The sequence below is a fragment of the Bemisia tabaci genome, chromosome 5 (assembly GCF_918797505.1).
Source record: "Bemisia tabaci chromosome 5, PGI_BMITA_v3".
Taxonomy (NCBI): Eukaryota; Metazoa; Arthropoda; class Insecta; order Hemiptera; family Aleyrodidae; genus Bemisia; species Bemisia tabaci.
Genome location: NC_092797.1, coordinates 20,770,894 through 20,783,071, shown reverse-complemented (window position 1 = coordinate 20,783,071; position 12,178 = coordinate 20,770,894). Strand labels below are relative to the sequence as shown.

The window sequence follows — 12,178 nt, the reverse complement described above, 5'->3', positions numbered from 1 at the left end:
TTCAGTTTTAAAATTTGTAAGGGTGAAAGGGATCTCTGACACTTCCCCCTCCTGTCATCGGTGATCCTTCACATTAATTCTTGCTTAGTAATAACATGGCTTGTCTTCTTTTAAGCCTAATGGAAAACGGAATATTCCTTTCATTATACATATTATAGTTTAACATCGAAGATATGTAATTAGCCGTTTACATCTCAGTTATGCAAAGCCTGACTCCCTAGAAAAATATTTCAGTTTTGGTATATTTTGTAAAAATAACATCCTTCCTCTTGTGTAATTTTTCTAGATCCACTCGCAAAACAATACAAAAAAGATAAATGGTGGTATCACTCCAACGTTAACCATTACACCTGCAGCAAGCATGGAACAGCTAAGCTCAACTAATCAAGCAATGGAACCATCTGATGATGAAAGTACACCATTAGTTTCGAATATTCCGTCTCCTTTGTCCGACTCCAGCTCAAATTGCAGGTATTCAATCTGTTTTATACCTGGCAGCTTTAAGGTTTTCTAATGCTGTTAGTAATCAATAATTCACAGAAGCCTTTAAGTGATAGGGATAACTATTACTCAACATAAACAGAACTCAACCAACAGTACCCACTCATAAACTTATTGGGAATGGAGAAATATGACTGTACGATGCAACGAATGTACTCATCCAAGTACTCAATTTAAGAGAGCAAATATTGTGTCCTGTGACATTATTCATTTGGGTATTGTTGGGTAACAAGAGCACCCGTCAATCTTGGCGTTTTGCTTTTTTTACATACCGTACAGTTAAATCAGTGAATTTATTTGACTGCAGAGCATAGGAGAGCTGAAAAAAAGGTTTCAGATTCTGTTTTTAAATATTGTAATTTTGAGTATTAAGTATCCTTTGGAAGGCTAAGCAGGAGATCTTATAAGGTATTTATTTAGAGATTTATCCAGAATCAGTCTAAATAATCAGATGTTGTCTAATTTTTTCTAATATTTTATTTTTTGAACAGAAAACTTAGCAACATGGAACTAGAAAGTTTATGATTATGTACTTTATAATTCAGAATAAATTCACAGAAACTTTAAAGGCGTATAGCAGTTTAGTATTCCATAAAAAAAATCAAACTAGAGAAAAAAATAGGCAGTTGCATATTTTTTAACCGCATATCACGTTGACGTGATATGCAGTTAGACTAATTCAGATTACATCTATCTTACTATCTTGCAGTCTCAAAGGGTATCCCGGGATAAGCATGTCAAAATGCCCTTGTGAATGGATTTTTATTTTAACCATTTTAAGTCATCAAGGGTGTCCTAAAACTTAGGTTTCGGGGGATTTTAGCCCCCCAACCCCCTCCGCCCCCCCTCAGACCCCCAAAAACCGCTTTTTTGGGCTATTTTTGACTATGCTAACGTCATTTCCTCATAACTTTCGTAATTTTCGATAGAATTGAACCAAAATTTGTCAGAATCTACATCAATTAGCTTAGTTTTTGTAGAAAAAAATTCATTATCATCGGATTATATTTTAGCCTCTAAAAAAATTCGTAAAATTTTTGAAAAAATCATTTTTTTTCCTTTTTTCGCGGCTACGTGGCGTATGGAAACATGCACACAAACAAATATTGTCTCTTTTCTTAATTTATACATCCAATAAGATACAGGAAAAATTTCGTGTTGATCGGAGTGGTGCGCCATACTTAAAAACGCAATTTTCTAACCTCAAAACGGCCTAAATGCCACCATTAGCCTCCTTCGATGACTAGGCGTGGAGAAATGTAGAGAGAAATATCCGGTTTTATCGTCTCACCTCTTAAGTGATCCACTTAAGTACCTTGAGTCAAAATTTCGAGTTGATCAGAGTGGTGCGCAACACCCAAGCACGCAATTTTCTAACCTCAAAACGCCGAAATTGCCCATTTCGGCACCTATTATCACTCCGCGTGAAAAAAAAAGAGAGGTACATCCGATTTGATTGTCCTAACTCATGACTTAGACACTTAAGTACCTTGAGTCAAAATTTCGAGTTGATCAAAGTGGTGCGCAACACCCAAGCACGCAATTTTCTAACCTCAAAACACCGAAATTGCCCATTTCGGCACCTATTATCACTCCGCGTGAAAAAAAAGAGAGGTACATCCGATTTGATTGTCCTAACTCATGACTTAGACACTTAAGTACATTTAGTCAAAATTTCGTGTTTATCAGAGTGGTGCGCAACAACCGAAAGCGCCGATTTCTAACCTCAAAACGGCCAAAATGTCTATTTTGGCACCCATTATCACTCCGTGTGAAAAAAAGAGAGGTAGGTACATTCGATATTATTGTCCTACCTCATGAGTTACACACTTAAGTACATTTAGTTAAAATATCGTGTCTATCAGAGTGGTGCGCAACACCCACGCACGCAATTTTCTAACCTCAAAACGGCCAAATTGCCCATTTCGGCACACATTACACCGCTCTGCATGGGTTCTGTCCTTCGACCCAGATCAATTTTTTTCAATTTATAGGTGCAAAAGAAGTCCAATCATGCCCATATTAACTTCAGGAAAATTATCTGGTGGTCAGGACGCCGCCATCTTGATTTTTTTCAAAATTGAGAAAACCCACGATTAGATTTTTGCAAATATCTCCTGAACGATTCATCTCACGAAAAAAACAAAAAAAAAACCGCAGAAAAAAGATGAAATCTCCTACCAATGGTTACCAAACTTGATTTAATCCTGTGAAACAGCGGTTTATATGATCTCGTTGATGAGTGTGATCTTTTGATGAGATTTTAAAAAGACCCAAAATTATAGATCCCTCGACGTGACCTCAAATTAATAGTCCAATGCAAGCTGTGTGAGCTGAACACTCTACCCCATCAGTTTTGTACTGATCCTCATTAGAGCACAAAATTTTTGCTCTGATTGAAAATTTTTGAACTTTTTGGGTCGGTCCAACCCCCCCCCCCCCCCCCCCCCCCGCAAATAGTGTGAGTCTAGCACTACATTGGCCACATTTTTAGGTTTTCTCAGGAGATTTCATCTTTTTTCTGCGGGTTTTTTTTGTTTTTTTCGTGAGATGAATCGTTCAGGAGATATTTGCAAAAATCTAATCGTGGGTTTTCTATATATATAAAGTCGCTTTATAACGCACTCTGGCGTTCTACGACACCCAAACGCCACATGTGCCTGTCCTCCCAGAGGTTATCGGGCAACTGACACCGCAACATCTCTTCGTCAACGCCCTGCCGCCAACCCTTTACGGGACGTCCCCGTCGCCTCTTCCCAGGTGGTACCCAATCCAAAACTTGTTTGGGTAACCTCTCCTCCGACATTCTTTGCACATGTCCATACCAGCATAACTGCCTGGACATGACGTCGTACACGATATCTTCTTCAACCTTCATCACCTTCATCACCTGGCGAATTCTCTCATTACGGACACGGTCCCGTCTCGAAATGCCGGCAGATCGCCGCCAAAAATCCATTTCAGTTGCCCTCAACATTTCTTGCGTTCTTTTCGTCAAAGGCCACACTTCACTACCATAGAGCACGATACTTTTAACGATGGCGTCATATATCCGGTGCTTGTTTGCCTTTGAGATGCTCTGATCCCAGAGCACCCCGTTCAGCATCGCGATGGCTCTCCTGCCCTGGATGATCCTGTCCTTACCCAAGTAGCAGTGATCGCGATAAATTGCGATTTAATTGGAGAATGTATCGCGATTTTATCGACGTCGCGATTTATTGCAATATTATCGGGAGAAAAATCGCGATAAATTGCAACAAAATCGCGATATTATCGAACGCGATTTTATAGAGATAAAATTGCAATAAATTGCAATTTTTCATTAACGCATGAATGACGCATATGAAAGATGTTTCTATTCCGCCGCCGCCGTTTTTACCGAGATCCGTTGGTAACTTAACCATCTCATTTTTTTTTATCAATTATTAGTATAATGTTACAAAGACAGACTGGTAAGCTTACCTGAAAACCGGTATTTTTACTGATTTTTTCAGGTAAGAATACCACTTTTATTGGTAATCAATCCCCGGTAACTTTACCATTTTATCTCGGTAATTCTACCACAGTCGATAAAAACTATTGGCGTTTTTCCCAAGGTCCATCGGTAACTTTGCCATCTCACTATTATTGGTAATTTTACAGAGACAGAATGATGAGATTACCAATAGAACCTTATTTTACCAACCGTATTTCAAGGTATGAAATAAAATACAGAGGAGGGAAAATTAAAAAAAAAAAAAAAAAAAAAAAAAAAAAATCCAATGAAAAATCGGTGTCAGTCAACGCAAAGACATAAGTTGTGAGGTTGCGAAGCGCCGATCCATGTATAAGAGGCTTCAATTCGCACACGCAAGTCATATAGCGGTCATAGCATAGTGACAATGTGCTGGCCTTCCACCGTAGCGATTGGGGTTCGAATCCCCGCGGAGGCTCCGGGGATTTTACGCTCGTCTTCGTCAAAGGACCTGACGGCTGAACCTAACGGCAATCGGCTGACAACTTTAACCCCTTTTTTTTGGCGATTTTATCAATCGCTAGGATCATCAACAACTGAGCGATCATCCTCGATCTTATCGCGATAAAATCGCAATTTTTTCGGGCCGATAAAATCGCAATAAAATCGCGAAAAGATCGAGGATAATCGCTCAAATGTTGATGATCCTAGCGATTTTATCGCCGATAAAATCGAGGATAATCGCGACTTTATCGGCGATAAAATCGCGATTTTTCCGTTGAAAAATGCTACTTGGGTAATTGCTCTATCCATCCTTCCATCCTGATCCAGCCAGACACCGAGATACTTGTACTCATCACACTCTTCGATGCGCCGTCCATCCTCAAGCTCTATGCTTTGCCGTTGATGCGCTGCTCCCACGATCAGCTTCTCTGTCTTGGACACACTAACATCCACGCCCCATTTCCGATATTCTTCGACCAACTTCCGCGTCATGTAATCTGCATCTTCCTCATCTTGAGCTAAAACGATCTGGTCATCGGCAAAGCATAGAGTGGGTTTTCTCAATTTTGAAAAAAATCAAGATGGCGGCGTCCTGACCACCAGATAATTTTCCTGAAGTTAATATGGGCATGATTGGACTTCTTTTGCACCTATAAATTGAAAAAAATTGATCTGGGTCGAAGGACAGAACCCATGCAGAGCGGTGTAATGTGTGCCGAAATGGGCAATTTGGCCGTTTTGAGGTTAGAAAATTGCGTGCGTGGGTGTTGCGCACCACTCTGATAGACACGATATTTTAACTAAATGTACTTAAGTGTGTAACTCATGAGGTAGGACTATAATATCGAATGTACCTACCTCTCTTTTTTCACACGGAGTGATAATGGGTGCCAAAATAGACATTTTGGCCGTTTTGAGGTTAGAAATCGGCGCTTTCGGTTGTTGCGCACCACTCTGATAAACACGAAATTTTGACTAAATGTACTTAAGTGTCTAAGTCATGAGTTAGGACAATCAAATCGGATGTACCTCTCTTTTTTTTTCACGCGGAGTGATAATAGGTGCCGAAATGGGCAATTTCGGCGTTTTGAGGTTAGAAAATTGCGTGCTTGGGTGTTGCGCACCACTCTGATCAACTCGAAATTTTGACTCAAGGTACTTAAGTGGATCACTTAAGAGGTGAGACGATAAAACCGGATATTTCTCTCTACATTTCTCCACGCCTAGTCATCGAAGGAGGCTAATGGTGGCATTTAGGCCGTTTTGAGGTTAGAAAATTGCGTTTTTAAGTATGGCGCACCACTCCGATCAACACGAAATTTTTCCTGTATCTTATTGGATGTATAAATTAAGAAAAGAGACAATATTTGTTTGTGTGCATGTTTCCATACGCCACGTAGCCGCGAAAAAAGGAAAAAAAATGATTTTTTCAAAAATTTTACGAATTTTTTTAGAGGCTAAAATATAATCCGATGATAATGAATTTTTTTCTACAAAAACTAAGCTAATTGATGTAGATTCTGACAAATTTTGGTTCAATTCTATCGAAAATTACGAAAGTTATGAGGAAATGACGTTAGCATAGTCAAAAATAGCCCAAAAAAGCGGTTTTTGGGGGTCTGAGGGGGGGCGGAGGGGGTTGGGGGGCTAAAATCCCCCGAAACCTAAGTTTTAGGACACCCTTGATGACTTAAAATGGTTAAAATAAAAATCCATTCACAAGGGCATTTTGACATGCTTATCCCGGGATACCCTTTGTTTCCTTCTCTACGATGAGGAAATACAAATCATATGTTTCGAATCAAGTACTCACTTCTTTTTATAACTTTATTTTACAGAACAGCAAACCAGCGAGTCAGCACCAGCAACAGTCAAACAGTCTCAGAACTGTCGTCCCCTGTCTCAATTATTTCATCACAATCATCCAAACCAAACCGAGGAGGAGAGATGTGCGAGTCACATTATGATTTTTTTGTTTACAACGAACGTCGAGATAGTGATAGAAGCTCTGAAAATAGTCCGAAGAAAAGTTATTCTTTGAGAAGACAAGATTCATTGCATGGTGATAGCATTGAAGACATCCCGTGGGACCCAGAAACTTCTGTTTAGATTTTTTAAGCTGCTTTTGCTTATGAACCACTCATTTTTAAATATTCAGTTTTGACTCTTTAAAATTATTGACGAATAAAGCACTCATTGCATTATAATAGATGGCTTATCTAAGGTAATAGCTTTTCTTGCAATTCCTATAACAAATGTAAAAATCTAAAATAAAATGCCTATGTGAAACTAAGCTGGCAAAAAGACCCGACACCCATCCTAAGCCATGCTTTAGGTGCCATCATTGTTTAGATAGCAGCCTGATGTTGTCATAGACAATTCAAAATACACCAATTCCTCTTTAGGCAACAAGGTTTTTCTTCGCAGTAAAAATTGTCAAAACCCAATTTAAATAAAAATTGTCAATTGACAAAACATTGAAAACATTGTAACATTTGGTCTCTCATTTAATTTTGATAGGTATTTTAAGTTGTGAAATATTTTGTTGGATATCGATGTTTAAAGATTCAAAATGTCTGGTTTCGCTGCCAACACTGAGGCACTAAGTTCAATTCCCGGTGGAGACGAATTTTCAAAGACCCCTCATAATCCATCGTCTTGGCTGTGGGTGACAATGCCACTCCACCACCCAGCTTGTCCCTTAGATGCAGCAGGGTAAGGAGGGACATCGTAATCTGGTAGAAGTTAGTTTGCACTCTTCACCTGTGTTGTAATTCAATCGTGGATCAGTAGGAGATTGTAACAACAGAGCCCGACTCAGTGGTGACACGGCCGTGTTCCAAATGATTCCATGCTGAGTCTTCTACAGTTATCGATACAACCTATTGCTGGCGTAAAAAGTGACCGCTGAGCCTTTCAGGATTATGTATGTGTCAATCTTACGAGTCAAGTAGCTTGGCCCAACTTTAGGGTGCACAACTTCCGTTATACCTGTGCCAGTCAAATTGGTGACTACTACAACACTACTACATTTCAGGTACCAGGACAGTTTGCAAAAATTAACTGGCCTGATTCTCACCTATTTTACTATCTAAGTTAAGATCACCCATCGATGTTGTCGAAGTCTTTCCAGGACTACTAGCTACGATTTGTGGGCCCACTGGAGAACCGCTAGTAGTCATCAGAGGTATCTGTAATTCATTCCACGCTTCTTGATATTTGGACTGCGTTTCGCAGAAAGGAACCAAGTCACATCAACTATTGCCAAATTTAACTGGGCAATTTAATTTTTTACAAGACAACGTTTGAGCGAATTTATTTGAAAATTTTAAGGAATTTGCTTTGTACTATGCAGAACATTCACTAAAATCTGCCGTTTTCTTGTAAAAAATGTAATTGCCGGATCAAATTTGGCAACAGCTTATGTGGCTTGTTCCTTTCTACTAAACGGGGTCCACTTATTCAACAGCATATTCAGAAAGTGCTGTCATCGCTCATTTCTGTCCTTTAACTGAAAACACTTGATCTATGTTTCTGCATCCTAACGGTAATCAAGATCTAGAAGCGTACTCTTTAAATAAGCCTGAATTTGAACAAAGGATGTAGGTAACCCTGGAATTGATTTTATCTGGAGGAAGCTTGTAGCATGATATGTTTTCGATTCTCAAAGTCTCTAGTTTAAAACAATATCTTTGTTGTTTAAATATTTTATAATTGTTACTTTAGAAGGGGATTTGCCAGGATAGATTTTTGACTTTATTTTGGAAAATGAGATATACTGTGATATTTTTTATGCAACCTTTATTTTTTTCATTTAAGCAATTTTCTAGGATTATCGAATTTTTATTTTTACGTCTATTCGTTGAAGAATTTATCTTTTAGGATTTCCGTGTAAGCTTTTGTTAGTGTTTTCCATCTTATCCTATCATACCTTGTGGCCCATGAAAATTGTATTTCTTTGGAAATTTCGAATATCTCTTGTTGAAACCTAATGATTCAAAGTAATCTTTGAAACTTTTTAATGTACACCCTTTACATGTTCCGAACTCAAGTTTTCATAATCAATGTTTCATGTTGTAACTACCTTGTTACCATGTTGTGACACCTATGCAGGTCGATGATCGAAAATTTACTACTCTGTTTAAACAGTTTTCAATTACTATTTGGGATCACAGTGACTTAATTTTGTTGTACCCTGCAATACCTTACATTCATTTATCAAAATTCCTCAATAACCCAGCTATTTCCCAGTAGAATTTTATATTCAGTGTTGACAATAATCCTATGAGATATCTTGTAGTCCCTTAAACTGAAAAACAAATTGATTCAGAGGGTTATCATTATTTTTTGAAACTTAAAATGTAATCTCGGAAGTCTTGGATGGAAGAGAGGTATCAAACTTGAAGTCACGCCAGAAATTTCTGTGAATTCTGTCAAGTTGTCCCAGCTCAATTTATTTCTGAAACTACGACTGGATTGAATGTGTTAGTGTCAATTTCATCTGCTGTCACTTTTTTTGCCGCAAGAATGTGGTTTGGTATCTTCTCCACTCAAATTGTCATTACCTACAGCATAATTTTTGCCCTTAAATCAAGGTAATGAATACAACTGATGATGAGTGTCCTAATATGTAATTTTCTCGCCTTATCCCTCTTTCTTTTCTCTAATATTATTAATGATGAAAGTGAATGCTCATATTGCAATTATGTAACATTCTGAAGTGATACTTTTCAAGATATCTAAATTTTTTACTTTATAATTGACTGAATGGAATTATTACAACAATTCATAAACCTGTATGAAGTTTCCATTTATTCTGGTTAACTTCCTACCAATCATCCCCATCCTTTTTTATTTTCTTTTGAATGATTATTCAAGCATCTCAGCATCAGCAATTATTTTAGAATTTATTGAACAAAAAAGTACTTCACATGTCATTGAATGGTGCATGCTTTGATGATTTTATCTACAACTTAATGTGTCATTGTAGTATTGTAAATAATAGTATTTGTTTAAATTATACATTAATAAAGACACATTTTTATGTATCCATTGTGGTTTTGCATTTCACACTTTATATACCTTAGATTTTGAGTAGATAAAATTGATGGGATCCAACTTTGGCTTTGGGTTTAAGATAAGAGGGGACTAATTAATTGTTTTAAAAAGAGGAATGGCTGGCGTTTTACTGTAAATAACTTCAGGAGAAGGTACGAATAATAGTTCCTCATGAGGTTCGTTTGTCCCATCAATGGTGCTGTGAAATTTTAAATTCAAGGCCATTTGTTAGAGCCAAATCGTTGCAAGTTGGTTTTTTACTCATGAAGTTTCCCTTCTTGATTTCAAGGCAGTCAAAATCAAGTTATGCGGGGGTTTAATAATATATTATTCTTCAGATTTGCCACTGATCGTGTGTAGAAGTCTCTGTTGAGGTATTGGCCCTTAACCACTAATTTGGTTATCTTAAAAAGAACCCAAAAATCTAAAAGTACAAATATATCTTAGATAATACTTCGAGGTCGAGATTACCACATGAAAGGTCTGATCCCCCCCCCCCCCCCCCGCTCCAATCAGGTCTCTGAAAAACGACTGTTCTTCAACAACCGTATTTTTTCATTCTCTTAGCAGAATCAAGTTAAGTATAGGTAACTAAGTAAGTTACGGTTTTCATTTTTTTTGATGACCAGAAATTTATCCATATTATCTCCTAGAATGATATTTATTTATTTTTCAAGAGAAAAATAAAGCAGTCAAAAGAAAAAGTAAGCCTTTCCATCAAAAAGAAAAGAAAGAAAGAAATAGTATTTAGGTATAGTAAACATAATTCCTATCATAACTTAAATAATTCTACTCGTAAGATTATAAGGACTACATTTTGCAATTTGGAACTACTTATAAATTCTACCTTGGTTTTAAAACAACGTATATGCCAGTAGTTTCCCTATGCACATAAGTGTTTTTCCAGAAGAGCCAGAATTTATAGTTCCAAATTGCAAAATGCAGTCCATAAAGGGTGCAATTCTGCGTGGTCATGTTATTGGAAATGTCAGGTCTCCAGTTCAGAGTGTGACTCAGGCTGAGTTCTAATTCTAACTGTGGTACAAATTTTGTACAATTTTTGGAATTTAAAAAAACCTCGTGAACTGGCCGATGTTTTTTCCCAATCCGTGTAAAGGGCAGCCAGTCTACGGACTGATCAGTTAAAAATCTGAGAACTACGCCAAGAGAACTGCGTGGTTGTTAATTTTAAATGCAGTCTATGCGTTAAGTAATCGATGAATTTCCCTTACGAAAGCTGGATAGCGGCGCCTTTATACAACTATTAGTGTTCCGCGGATGTGCGTGTTGCATTCTCCAAAATTGAAGGCACTCCCGCTTTTCATATCTCTTCAGAAATTCACGGGAGTTGTCGCTAAAAACTCTCGGGAGCTCTAAAACTCTCACAACAGAGTACCTAGCTAAGAAAATTAGTGTGTCATCTCAATCCTTTTACCGCAAAAAATGCGCCGCTCTCTGATTGGTTAACGAATTTCAGGGTTTCATGGATTTTTTAATCTCCAAATTTTGAAATAAGTTCAGAATAAACTTTGATGGATATTTTCGTTGAATGCCATTTTTCTGTCGGTTTCATTCATCTAACCCTTGAGATGACAAAGGCTAGTCCGCGGACGGGGAAAAAAGTTGCCCTGCCCCTAAAGTGGGCAATTTCGTCCGTTCCAGGTGAATGTACCAACATGAATCATTGTATGAACCGCATGTTATCATTCTTTTAATCACTTTGGAGCCACAGGGGCCCAAGAATTAAGTCGCAGCTTCAGGGGAACTAAAATTCCATCGATATCATTATAAATCTACTATTTTGACCATTATCATCGTACATTAACACTCAGATAAAATTATGATATTATTCGTGATTTTGATATGATATTGATATTATTTCAGATAAGTCAACGAGGAACTATATTTTACCTACTTTTTTCCTACACTTAATCGTTTAAATGATAGTTTCTTTTGGAAGGGCTGAGGCGAGTTCGAGAAAAGGAATGAACACGGATCTCTAACTAATTTTATACTTGGGTAGTTACAACAAATAAGACAAAAATGAAAAGATACAACCTGTTCAGTAACTTCACAGTTTATTAAAACAAACTAAAACATAGGGAGCGGCGACATAGTACCTATGTAGCCACTGCAATAAAATGACCTACAAAAATTAAGTTTGGAGCACGCATTCTGTCAGACACATTTCAGAGACATTGTGTGCCACGAAAAAATCTGCGACATGCGTTTTCCATTCCAGAAACTCCTTTATCATATCAAAAAGAACATCTTGAACCTTCCTGTCGAATCGAAGAAACTTCAAGAGCTGGACCACAGAATCCGACCGGGACTTAGTCATTCCAACATATTGTTCATGGTACGAAACAATCCGCTTGAAGAAATTGAGAAGAGGGGTTCCATTGATTTTCACAGTAGCAATACTACTACCGATTTTTTCTCCGTCATAATCAACTAAAATTCCCAGTTCATCACGGTAATATTTCTGCAAGATTTGCAGGTTACCAGTCATCTTATCTACGAAGGCGGAGGTTCCATTCACTGTTTTCCAACTCTTAGAAGCGTTTTCAAAACGGGTACCAACATACATCGATGACGTGGTATTGGACAAAACCGATTCATGGTTAAATGAGGCGGACATGGTACCGTTTGCTAGTGGAC

General features: G+C 37.8%; 2 protein-coding genes across 11 annotated transcripts in view; one reads left to right on the top strand and one right to left on the bottom strand.

Moving 5' to 3' along the window:
- Window positions 1-9,507, top strand: part of Arms (Ankyrin repeat-rich membrane spanning) — an 81,718-nt gene extending 72,211 nt beyond the window's left edge. For all 10 annotated transcript variants that reach the window (XM_019050867.2, XM_072300412.1, XM_019050865.2 and 7 more), the window contains 2 exons: window positions 287-471; window positions 6,298-9,507. In XM_019050867.2, the coding sequence (XP_018906412.2) occupies window positions 287-471; window positions 6,298-6,568 (456 nt within the window). In that variant the 3' untranslated portion in view covers window positions 6,569-9,507. The remainder of the gene's footprint in view (window positions 1-286; window positions 472-6,297) is intronic.
- A 2,071-nt stretch (window positions 9,508-11,578) lies between these two features.
- The window catches only part of LOC109036609 (uncharacterized), a gene marked incomplete in the record, with an annotated part of 4,510 nt that continues 3,910 nt past the window's right edge, over window positions 11,579-12,178 (bottom strand). Inside the window, 1 exon segment of the mRNA XM_072300653.1 lies at window positions 11,579-12,178. Coding sequence (XP_072156754.1) covers window positions 11,673-12,178 — 506 coding nt within the window.